This window comes from Brachypodium distachyon, chromosome 2, assembly GCF_000005505.3.
Source record: "Brachypodium distachyon strain Bd21 chromosome 2, Brachypodium_distachyon_v3.0, whole genome shotgun sequence".
Taxonomy (NCBI): Eukaryota; Viridiplantae; Streptophyta; class Magnoliopsida; order Poales; family Poaceae; genus Brachypodium; species Brachypodium distachyon.
In genome coordinates, this window is record NC_016132.3 from 36,967,193 (window position 1) to 36,979,897 (window position 12,705).

The 12,705-nt window shown below is 42.3% G+C and overlaps 1 protein-coding gene across 1 annotated transcript; it reads left to right on the forward strand.

The window, feature by feature from the left end:
• The first annotated feature begins 9,397 nt into the window (after nt 1-9,397).
• LOC112270746 (protein FAR1-RELATED SEQUENCE 6-like) lies at nt 9,398-12,126 on the forward strand. The gene is made up of 4 exons (XM_024458829.1): nt 9,398-11,569; nt 11,788-11,850; nt 11,935-11,997; nt 12,079-12,126. Exons 1-4 carry the CDS (start codon nt 9,398-9,400, stop codon nt 12,124-12,126), a joined length of 2,346 nt encoding a protein of 781 aa, XP_024314597.1.
• The last annotated feature ends 579 nt before the right edge of the window (nt 12,127-12,705 follow it).

Sequence of the window (12,705 nt, forward strand, 5' to 3'; positions counted from 1 at the left end):
GATCAAATATGTATATATTTATGATTAAAAGGCACGTAGATACATGTAATAAAAAGTCACTTAAGACGGAGAAAGTAAAAGCTGCTGCTGTATTTTTGCCGTCCAAATAAAACCTGTGAAGTGCTTTTCTTAATTTCTGATTTTCGAAATGACGGCCGTCAGTCAATCGCCGGTTTAGTGATCCGGTCGGCGACATGGATCCATCAATCACCGGAGTACTGTACGTACGTATGATGCGTGCAGCACGCAACACGAGGCACGGAAACCGGCTCCTCCAGTGATGACCGACCGGCCGGCCGCGCGCTAACGGTTTTCCAGTGTCCGGCCGGTAATCAAGTGTCGATCCATGAATCCATCACGGAAGACCTGGAGAGAGTTTACTTACTTGTATATATGCATAATTTTGCATACTGACATGCTGCGGAGTTCAAGAAAGGTAAAACAAAGGAAAAAACATTGAAGGAACCATATTAAAGAGAGAAATTCAGACCTTGTGTGCTACTAGCATCAAATCCCAAGAGATAAAATTCAGCCACGTGATGTGGCCGGTTCATGGCCCTTTGTTGTGTTTTTTTTTCCAGCTTTGACATCTGCTAGTCAGTCAACGCGCGCGTATGTGGAGCGTTATGTGAGCCACATGCCTGGTCAGCAGCCCTGTTGATTAATTGATCACATAAATGTCGCACACATTCAAATGAAATGAGGTTCTTCAGAACGGGATAGCGACTGAAGTGAGGCAAGGTCAACAAGCTAGCTAAGGGTGAAAATGAATGAAACGGCCGGTCAAATGAGCGTGCTTTATCATGTTCGGCTCGTTGGGCAGAGTAAATAAGAAGAGTGCATCAGAGATGCGCCCCAAAAAGATTAGTGTCAGAGAACCACCTTGAGAAATTGTCATGTTGCCCAGTGGGCAGAGTAAAATATCAGAGAACCAACCACCTTCAGATATTACTAGCATCCTAATGAGTAGTAGAGATACTGATTTTACAAGGAGCGCTATGTTGCCTAGTGCTAGAAGAGCCCAAGACAGAAATAAATGGAGATTTTTTTTTTTGAGCGAAGAAATAAATGGAGAATAGATTGGTCCCAGGTTCCCGGCCTCTCTTAAACCCATTGGGCGCCTTGCAGGTCAGGAGTCTGGACAAGGCCGCCTTGCCTGGGTTCCTCTCTCGGAAGCCTGGCCCATCATCTCTGGTTCACTTGTCATCTCAGACAAACTATTCCTCCTAAAATACAATAAACCCTAATCCTCAAATGAACAGAGCAACGATCTTGTACTCTGGTACAACAAAACACAGGCAGGAACACAAGCAAAAGCAGCAGGTGAATATCTTTTCAATGCAAGCATTGCATTGCTGAACCAAACTACAACAGACAAGGTTGCAACACATACTCTTTTTCAGACAAAACAGAGGATTGGTGCAGTTAGTTTGATGCTGATACAGTTTACTAGCTCCCAGACTCCCAGTAACAACCTTCGGCACTGAACTGTTTTTGCTTGACATACCCTGATGGGAGTTAGTACAAAGGAACTCCAGACTAGAAACAGAATAGCCAAATCAAATTTGAGCATTGGACATGAAAAAACGTTGGTCTTCGAGCATCAGTCCCCTCTACAAAACAATCAAGGGCAATACGATCTTCAGGTATCCAACCTCGTCTACAGAACAAGCAGCAAATGGGATCTGACTTTCACAAAAAAATGATATGCTTCTTCCGAAAGAGCATCTATCCTTCCTGCTCCGGCTCGGAAATTCTATCCTGCCTACTGAAGAGCAGTTGAAAAATAATGAGCAATTGACAAGTCATAACCCATAGTCCCATAGGCATCCATAAAGTTGGAGGAAGAACCGAGGCTGAATTCGAACTGCGCATCTTCAGAGGCCCTAGTTTCCACTTCCAGCAGCCTATGTTGATCAGCTACCCATGCCTTGTTGATCTTCTGATAGACTCCAAATTTGATTTCTTTTAGCTCCTTCGCATTCAGAACAAAGAACTTGGCAAAGTTAACGTCTTCTTGCTCACTGCCTTCGTAATTTTCCAACACCAGTTTTTTTAGATGGGTCTTAAGACATTTGGCTGGATCTAGTGGGTCAGGCTGACTCACGTTTTCCATGTGTCTATCAAAGTGTTTCTTCCACTGAAAATAAAAAAGAGAATATGTTAAGAATTTCATAATTAAACTAGATCACATGTGAATTGAATCTTTGCTATCTATTAATTTGCAGTCGGTGGTGATGGTTGGGCTTCGACCGTAGGTCAGTTATTAAAATACTACTCCCTCTGATCCTAAATTCGCGTCGTTTGAACTAAAACAACGACGAGAATTTAGGATAGGAGGGGATATCTATTAATGTGCAGTCGGTGGTGATGGTTGTGCGTCGATCTTAGGTCGGTTTATTAAAAATACTATCTATTAATTTGCAGTCAGTGGTGATGTTTGGGCGTAGCTTTAGGTCAATTTATTAAAATTACCACGGTATGCCGCCGCACCCGCACGTGACCTCTTGTCGATCCCGTATGAGAAAATAAAAGGCGTACCAGACGCAAATCCATGCAGCCGAAGGAGAAAATCTCCCACGTGATCTCCCGCATCCGCCTCCCCCTGAAATACCTCGCCTCCACCTGAGGGATGCCGATGGGGAGGGTACCCAATTTTGGCCTCCCTGTGTTTTCCCATTCCCCAATTTTACCCACTGATTTTACCTGTCCAGTGCATCCATCGATTAAACAACTCGCCATGCGGCCTTTCCTGCTAGCGTGGCCGACGGGCGTGCATCAGCGGGGCTCTCCATGGTCTCTCTCTCATCTCTCCGACCTCTCCTTCCTAGATCTTTCTTGCTGGTCTCTATGTGTGGTTGTGTGAATGAGATGAGAGTCCTTCCGTCCTCGCTTGAGGGAGAGCAGCGGCAGAGGAAAAGCAGCAGAGGGAGAGCAGCAGCATGGGATTTGTTTTCCCCTGGATTTCTATAGATGGAAGATAGGTAGTACTGCTCGATGGGAAGGTGGACAGTTTTTTTCTACCACAGGGAAGATGAGCAGTTCAGGAAGACAAGGAATTTTTTTGTGTAATTTATTATTTATATGTGATAGAGATTTAAAATCAGGCCTCAAGGCAAATCAAAATTCTGTTGTACCATAACATTCCATGCATAGTTTCCCAGGTACAGAAAGCAATTGGGTATAATTTGACTGGCTTGATTATTTGTTTTTCATCAATAGCGTTCTTTTCCCCATTTATTGGTTCATCAATTTCAGTTTCTATTTTTGAGTTGCATGTATTTTGGAGTGTGATCCAAGGAGTTGGTTATTGCGTGGTTATTTGCAAGACGTGATATTGCATACAACTTTACTCATAGATGGTAATTCTGTTCGCTCAACAGTAGACTTCTTCCTAAAGAGCAGGCGAGCATTTGACTGCGAATCATCCCAGAAGTGTTCATGTGGGCTGATTCAACATCGCACGTGCACGGTGCAGTAAACATAGTGGCTGCCGGAATGGAAGATTGGTGAAAACCCCTCCAACATTTACGCGTGTGTTATTCCGTAGCAACGCACAGGTACCTTACTACTATTATTTTATTTGCCAGGATCAGATATTCAATTTTTACATTTAAAGGAGGCAAAGGAGACTACTCACAATGATATGGAGAATTTCCAGGCAGGGGAAGCAGTTGAGGGTGCTGAGGACTGCATTCAAGTCAGGGCCAGAAAATTGGAGCGTCAAAACTTTCACGGTGCATATCGGATTTTTCAAGTTGACTGGCATTATTTCCTAAAGAAAACAATAGACAAAACAAATAACATTATACATACAAGTATAAGGATGCCAAATGCAAGAGTCAATAGGCTGTTGCTGTTACCTGGGAGACTTGGTTTACAATATGGATTTCGGGGACGTTGGTAAACAAAGGCCCAACCATCTCCAGTCTAGGTGCCCTGATTACCCGGATAATCTTGCAACCTAAGGCCGGAGAAGGTAGTAGCAAACTTTCAAGGCGAGGGGCATCCTCGATGACCAATTCTCCGTAGCCCAAAAGCCAAGCGCGTAGAACAATGCTCCTAAGAGTTGGCGAGCTAACACGGAGGCGATCCATATCTATTACTATCTATTAAATTGGAGTTGGTGGTGATGGTACGGTCGCGGTCGCAGTCGCCGTAGGTTAACTTCGTTAAAATTACAATCAATATGCCACTGCTCGTTATTTTCTTTTTCTCCAGTTAAAATTACAACCAATATGCCACTGTCCGTTATTTTTTTTTCCTCCAGTTTTTTTCACGATTTTTCCTACTCCGTCTTACAACCGACGCCACCACACCTGCATGCCGACCTTGACAGCGCTATGAGTTGCCTACACAGAAAATAAAAATAAATAGTTTGTCATTTTATTGACCCGTAGCTGGAAACATGTTGTAGGGTGAGGTGCTTGAGGACAGGTAAATTCAGCGGATGAGCGATCTCGCAGGAGCCGATTTTGGCCACGAGAAGGGTTGATGCCACCCGAAGCACGGATGATGGCAGCGGGCAAAGCCTAATAGACTTCGGACTATATAGCTGGGCGCTGATATCCAACTCCTGAAGGTTGGTGAGGGCACGGGAGAGAAACCAGCTCTCGATGTGAGCCAAATCGTCGGCGTCATCGAGGAGGCGGATGCGGGGGTAGTGGAAGCGGCGGGCAGGGCCAGGGTGCTAGGAGAGGATCTTGGTGACGATGGTGAAGCCTATTTCGGTGGCGTCGAGGTTGAGAGGCGCCAGGCGCCAGAGGGGGCGCCATCGGCGGGCGATGGCCTGCGTCCGGACACCGTCCTTGGTGGGGAGGAGGGAGATGATGGTGCCGAGGATCGCATCAGGAAGGTTTCTTATGAGATCCGCTTCTCCGCCGTCATCCTGTGCCCGTATCCTCCGCCGGCGGCTTCCACCGGACGAGCCCTTCTTCTTCTTGGTAGCAGGTACCGCCGCCTTCCTCATGCCCGTGTGAGGAATTTGGGGGTTTTAGCGTCGCTTTGAACACTTGGGTTCCAACGCTGGCACGGTGGTCGGGTGGTGGCCGCTTGTGAGGAATCGAATGGGGGTCGGGATGGCGCGCCGCCGTGATAGGGGTCGCCGCCGGGCAGGGTTAGGTCGGCGTTGTTTTGAGAAATTGAATCTGAACCGACGGATCGAATTATCCAGGCGAACCTCTCTTGTTCTTGTTCCCTGATGAAGCGGATACCATACTTTACGCTTCCTCTCTTACACTAGTGTATCTGTTCCTAGGAGAGGAGACGTCTCTTATCTCTGGTCCTAGAGAATGTATGTTTTCAAGGCTTGTTGTGATTATTTTACTCCATATGACCACCATATATTTGATTAAAGATAAAACAAACTTTGATTATCCAGTTTTTTCCTTATTAGGCTAAGGGGTTTCCCCCTAATTTTTCCAACTTTTAATATGTAGTTCCCTCTTTCTTTCTTGTAGTTTATTTATTCATTCATTTATTTTACTTGTGTTCTTCTTCCTTTCTGTTCCTTTTTATTGATACCCCCATGTTTTTTATTTCACGTTTTGTCTCTATGTTTTCATCACCACATTATACATTTCTGTCAATAAAAATGTCCCAGTGATATAGAGGGGTTTTCTTTATTTTGGAGAAAAAAAAAAGTTTTTTTCTTTCTAAGTTTAACTCTATCCAAGTCACTTATTTCCGGACGGAGGGAGTATATTTTTCAAACATTTCTATTAGTAGTTTTATAATATGAGTATATAATTATGGAATCCGGAACAAAAATACGATGCATCATATTTACATATGCAGAGTTATCGGAGACCTATACAAGATGCAGATGCAATTCTGCGGCTTGGTATTTGGCACCAGCAACCAGACGCAGCTAGATTGGTCCCAGTCCCACTTGAAGCCACTCGGCGTCTTGGAGGTCAGGAGTTGTACAGTCCGCCTTGCCCAGCGCATCCTGGCCGATCATCTCTAGTTCACTCGTGGTCACACAAAATCATTCCACCTAAATGCATCTGCATTCCTCAAAAGAACAGAGCGACCATCTTTTACAACAAAACACAGGCAGGAAGCCAGAAATAGAGGCCAAAGGGTAGGTGAATATCTTTCAATGCAAGCATTGCATTGCAGACCGAAACTGCAACAAAAACTAGTTACAATACATACTCCTTTTTTCAGACAAAAGACAGGATCAGTGCAGTTTGATGCTGAGTTTACTAGCTCCCACTTACAACTTTCAGCACTACACTGTTTTTCCATGACATGCCCTGTTGGGATTACAAAAGAACTCCAGACTAGAAAAAGAATAGCCACATCAAATTTGAGAATTGGATGGAAAAAACATGATCATCGAGCATCAGCCCCTTCAACAAAACAAGCCAGGGCAATACAATCTTCAGGTATCAATCTTGTCTACGGAACAAGCAGCCAATGGGATCGGCCTTTGACAAATCAAGGATATGCTTCTTCTGAAAGTGCATCTAGCCCGCCTACCAAAGAGCGGTCGAAAAAGGATCGGCCATTGACAAGTCATATGTATCCATGTACTTGGAAAAAGAAACACGCCTGAATTCGAATTGAGCATCTTGAGAGGCTCTAGTTTCCACTTCCAAAAGCCTATGTTGATTAGCCACCCATGGCTTGTTGTTGTTGATCTTCTGAGCGACTCCAAATTTGACTTCTTTTAACACCTTCGCATTCAAAACAAAGAAATTGGCAAAGCAACAACAGTTTTTTTAGATGGGTCTCAAGGCATTTGACTGGATCTAGTAGGTCGTACTGACTCAAGTTGTTCATGTCTCTCCCCCAGTATTTCTCCCACTGGAAATAAAGAAGAAAATATGTTGAAGAATTATAACTACACTAGAACACATGTGAAATAAATATTATTTTTATTTGCGAGAATCAGATATTAAAATTTAACATTTAAAGCAGGCAAAGAGGGGTACTCACAATGACATAGAGAATTTCAGGCAGGGGAAGCAGCTGAGGATGTCGAGAACTGCATTCAAGTCAGGGCCATCAAATTGGAGGGCCAAAACTTTCACGGTGCATAGCGGATTTTCCAAGCTGGCTGGGATTATTCTGTAAAGAAAACAATAGAAATAAAAAATACTACTCTCTCCGGCGAATTACTTGTCGAAATATTACATGTATGTAGACACTTTTTACACATAGATACATCTGTATTTGGGCAAATTTGAGACGAATAATACTGATCGGAGGGAGCATCTATTATATAATTAAACAAGAGGACAACAAGCCATCACGTTCGTCCAAATAAACTAAATTATCTGCTATGTTTGGTTCTGAACTTCCCGTAGAACAACTGGCGGTTTCTTTAATGGAAATCGGTGGGGAGGCCCACTGTTTCAAAAAATATCTGCTATGTTTGGTTACAGTGGGTCCAGAAATAACGGTTGAGATTGATCATGTAAGTGTGGTACCCAGGATAGCAAATCTGATTCTTTCGTGCAAATACAACTCCAAAATATTTCCATGTTATGCACCAGACCAGGGAAATAGGTTTCGGACTTCACGTAAGTGTGGTACCAAGGACAGAAAATCTGATTCTTTCCTATTTATCTCCCTAAAACCATCATATTTTAGTTAGTCGAGGTGTTAGACCGCATTTTTATATACCATTCCTTCTGTCCTGCTTCTGCCTCACATGCATACAGTGTCATGCAGAAAGTGCAATAGAGAATCAATTAAGTAAGCTCTGCGTACGCTTGGCATGCATGATGAGGAGTATGGCTTAAGAATCAGTAGGCCAATGTCAGTGTGATACGTGTAAGGTATCTAATGAAAGAAGCAAAAAATATTGTAAGATGACACTAAAGGTCGGAAGCAATAAATAATGCCAGGTATGTATAAGTGATCTCATTTCTGGTAAAAGTATAAATCAATTTTACACCATTGACATGGTAAGAAAGAACAAGCTATGATGAGAATGATGGAGAGACAATAATTTACCGATTTCTTATGAACATATGTCAATAATTATCGCTGGTATCCCCAGCTGAACCTCTTTGGCTTTCTAATAAAGCCGGGCCATAAAAAGCCTTTGATCAAAAATATGCAAATACTTACAATGCCTTAATTAAGAGCAAGCAACTCATGCAATTAAAGTAAGCTGCATATGTGTGGAAGCATCAAAGAAACTTATTTAACTAAGAGAAAAGAAAAACGCAATACACTCGATGGTGACGAGGTGGAGTAAGAGAACTTAAAGGTTTAGTTACAAACCATCACCATGTAGATTAAATTCTTATGAACAAAAATCCTCATAAAATTAATGGTTGAACATACACAATGAGTCGAAAAGGGAAAGAGAGAGATTATCATGAAACTCTGTGGTTTTGCATGACTAACTGCGAATCATAATTATACCAGTGATCTTTCATTGTCAAACACCAAGGTTATAAACCTATAAACTTAGTGGAAACTTAATGCAAATATTCTGCAAAACTCAATCATGTTTCATTTTCCATACAATTTAGCTAAACAATTTCCTATATTTTATCTCAATGCTAGTATAAAGCCAATTAAAGCGAAGAATCATTTGATCTCAAGGGCAACTAACCAAAGAAGTAAGACCAAATATGACAGTATGTAGCTAATCTAGCTACGCAAACGGGTGGGCCACCACACTAGTTATGTATATAAGAATTTCAAAAGCAGGAGTCAAGAGGCTGCTCACCTGGAAGAGTTGGTTTGCAATATCGGTTTCAGAGACGCAGGGCGACAAAGGTCCAACTGTCTCCAGTCGAGGTGCCTTGATTATCTTGCAGCCTAAGCCCGGACGAGGTAGTAGCAACCTTTCAAGGCGAGGGGCATCCTCGATGACCAATTCTCCTTTGCGCAAACACCAGGCACATAGACCAATTCTCCTAAGAGTTGGTGAGCTAACGCGGAGGCAATCCGCATCATGAATTAGTACATCCAAAACGAAATTGCTTCACGTACGACGATTTTTGTCCGATACCTGTACGACGTCGGCTTCGTGCGCTGCTAGGCTTACCATGCTGAGGCCCAGCCCACATCCAAAGCCCAAACGGCCTCTCTGCCCCCACCAAAATCGGCATCAGAAGCCGAACAGAAATTTCTCCACGACTCCTCTCCCATCCACAACTTTCACGCCTCCTCCTCTTCCCTCCAAAACATGGTGGTCCATCTTCACAATCCATCTCTTGCTGACCTGCATATCAATCTAACTAAGGCGTAATCTGCGGCACTACAGAGAAGTCAGGTCGAAAGATCAAACAAAACGAGGTATGTTTGTGTCCTCACAGATACCCTGATTTCTTTTGCATTATTTTGATCCAATCTATAAAAGTTCATACTTTTATAGGATTCGGCTAGCAGCATCTTTGATCTTTTTATTGGCAAATTTAGGTAAGTTATGGAGTCAAATTTGCCTTCGGATGAAGTAGCAAATCAACATAATGGAGTATTTCACGAAGATGATGAAGATGCTTTTATCCTGGAAGAGATTGGGGATTCTTTGGATGACCAACCTAAGAAGGGGATTATGTTCGATAGCGAGGATGATGCCATTAGGTTCTACAAAGGTTATGCCAAAACAAAGGGCTTTGGTGTAGTAAGAAGAACTGCTAGACACGGTGATGACAGAAAGCTTAATTATTTTACTCTTGCTTGTAGTAGACAAGGGAAGGCTCAGTACTCATCAAAAAACTCGTTTAATCCTAATCCATCGACAAGGATGCAATGTCTAGCAAAGGTTAATTTTGCTCGTCATGGAGAAAAGTTCTGCATTACTTCGGTTACGCTTGACCACAATCATCCTACAAGTCCAAGCAAATCCAGATTTCTAAGGTGTCATAAGAAACTGGACTTGCATGCCAAGAGAATGCTAGAATTGAATGATCAAGCAGGAATCCGTATGAATAAGAATTTTGGTTCTCTTGTTATGGAAGCTGGCGGCTATGAACAACTCGAATTTAGTGAAAAGGAGTGCAGGAACTATTTGCAAGAGAAGAGAAGGCTGAAGCTTGGTGCCGGAGATGCACATGCTGTTTATAAATATTTTCTCCGTATGCAGTCAAAAGATCCAGACTTTTTCCATGTTATGGATGTCGCTGAGGATGGACGACTGAGAAATGTCTTTTGGGCAGATGCAAGAAGCAGGGCTACATATGAATCTTATTGGGATGTCATCACATTTGACACCACATACTTGACAAAGAAATATAGCATGCCGTTTGCTCCTTTTGTTGGCGTAAATCATCATGGAGAATCAGTTCTATTAGGTTGTGGTCTTTTGTCTAATGAAGACACTGAGACTTTTGTTTGGTTATTTAAATCTTGGTTATGTTGTATGTCAAACAAAGCACCTAATGCTATAATCACAGACCAGTGCAAAGCAATGCAGAATGCTATTGAAGAAGTTTTCCCTCAAGCTCGTCATAGATGGTGTATATGGCATATCATGAAGAAGATTCCTGAAAAGCTTAGTGGGTATGAAAAGTATGAGAACATTAAATATACGATGTCAAATGCGGTATATGATTCCTTGACCAAGCATGATTTTGATGAAGCTTGGCTGAAGATGATCAAGAAATATGAGCTTCAGGACAATGAATGGCTTGCTGGTTTATACAGCAATAAATATCGATGGGTACCGGCGTATGTAAAAGATACTTTTTGGGCAGGAATGTCTTCAACACAAAGGAGTGAGAGTGTGAATGCTTTCTTCGATGGCTATGTCAATGCTAGAACAACTCTGAAGCAATTTGTGGAGCAGTATGAGAATGCACTAAGGGACAAGGTGGAGAAAGAAAACAAGGCTGATTCTAAGTCGTTCCAAGAGGTCATTCCATGCATTACTCACTACGACTTCGAGAGGCAATTTCAGGAAACATATACCAATGCAAAATTTAAAGAGTTTCAAGAGCAATTGAGAGGTAAAATCTATTGCTATCCAACCCAAGTGAACAAAGAAGGGTCACTTTTTACATTTAGAGTCAGAGAGGACCGCAAGATTTTTTTTGAAGGAGAGGATGGTGAGATTAAAGACAAAAGGATTATTTCAGAGTTCACTGTCTTGTTCGACCAAGGGGAATGTGATGTGCAGTGTGCTTGTAGGCGTTTTGAATTTCGAGGCATCTTGTGTAGCCACATCCTTTCTGTTCTTGCTCTCATGGAGATCACAGAAGTACCTTCTAGGTATATATTGCAGCGATGGGATTTTAAGCGCAAACACACATTTATTAAATGCTCCTACGATGATATGTTGAATACACCGCTTGTGCAACGCTATGATAGTCTGTGCAAGCGTTCCCATGAAGTGGCAGAGAATGGGGCAGAGTCGGATGCATTGTATGCATTGGTGATGGATGGTCTTGGTCAGTTGCAAATAAAGATTGATGCACGTCGTGCTAGCCAGGAAGTACAGGAGGAGGATCAAACTAAGAAGCATGAAGAAACAATGTCAAACAAGGAAAAAATCGTACTCAGCCCAATCTCTGCTCGCAGCGTAGGTCGCCCTCGTTCAAAGAGAAAGGAATCTAAAGTAGATCAAGTGGTCAAACGATTGAGAGCGAAGAAGCAGCAGGTACCGAAAAGTTTAAAAAAAAATTGTTATATTATTTCTTGCTGTTATAACATGCTAAAGTGAAGAACTACCTTATAGCAAAAGTGCAGCAAGAAATCTAAAAATGGGAAAGACAATAATCTCGGGAGTTCACAGCAGACAAAGGTGATATTTCATTCAGATGTAGCAACTAAATTGTTTTAGCACATTTCATTTTATGAACAAACCTTTTTCTTTAGGGAAATACTCTCTGTGAAGGATATGAGGCTCAAAGTGCTTGTTTCTTTCCAAATAAGTTTCAGGTACTTTGATTTGAGCAGTTGCAATTATACATTACTATACTAATATATGCGATACTCAAGCATTGCTGCTTGTGCTTGTTTCAGGTACTCCAAACAAATGAACCTGCTACACCAATTCAGATCAATTCTTACATTGATATTCTCCAGGTGCTACACTTATGCTATTAGTTATTTATAGTTGATAGAAAGGTTTTATTGATGGCTAATTATGTCATTTAAATTTTTAAGGGAAAGAAAGATGTATTGGATCTGCTATCTGCTACTCTGAAAGACTGAGAGAATGCATGCTCCAAAGTACTTCTAAATGGATTGGACAGCCTTATTGATAGCACTGGATGCTAATTTTATTTTTATTAATGTAACCGTGGTTTTATATGACTGACATTAGCATGTATGCTACATGGCACTGCACTATGTTCTCTAGTTCAATATATATATGACTGAACGAAACTGATGACTGAAAAATGTTCTGAAATTCTCATTCAATCAGTAGCTCTAATTGGAGAGGAAAATGTAATCCCGCACGGACAGATCATGGTCAGAGATTGAGTGCGCAAGGTACCTTAGATTCGTCATGGGCTTGTGCTTAAATTCGTCGAAGGCTTGGTACGGGAACGGGAAACAGACGGAAAGGAGATCGATATGGACGCCACACAGCGTCGTACGCGACGTACGACGATTTTCGTAGTACGTATAGCAGCGCCGCATCCAAAAATAGTCTCCAAGGCATGGCAGCCAGAGATGAGCCCATGGAACACATCCTCGGAGATGGAAACAGATTTTAGTGTGAGCTCCTTGAGGACGGGTAAATTCAGCGGATGAGCGATCTTGCAGCAGCCGATATTGGCCACGAGG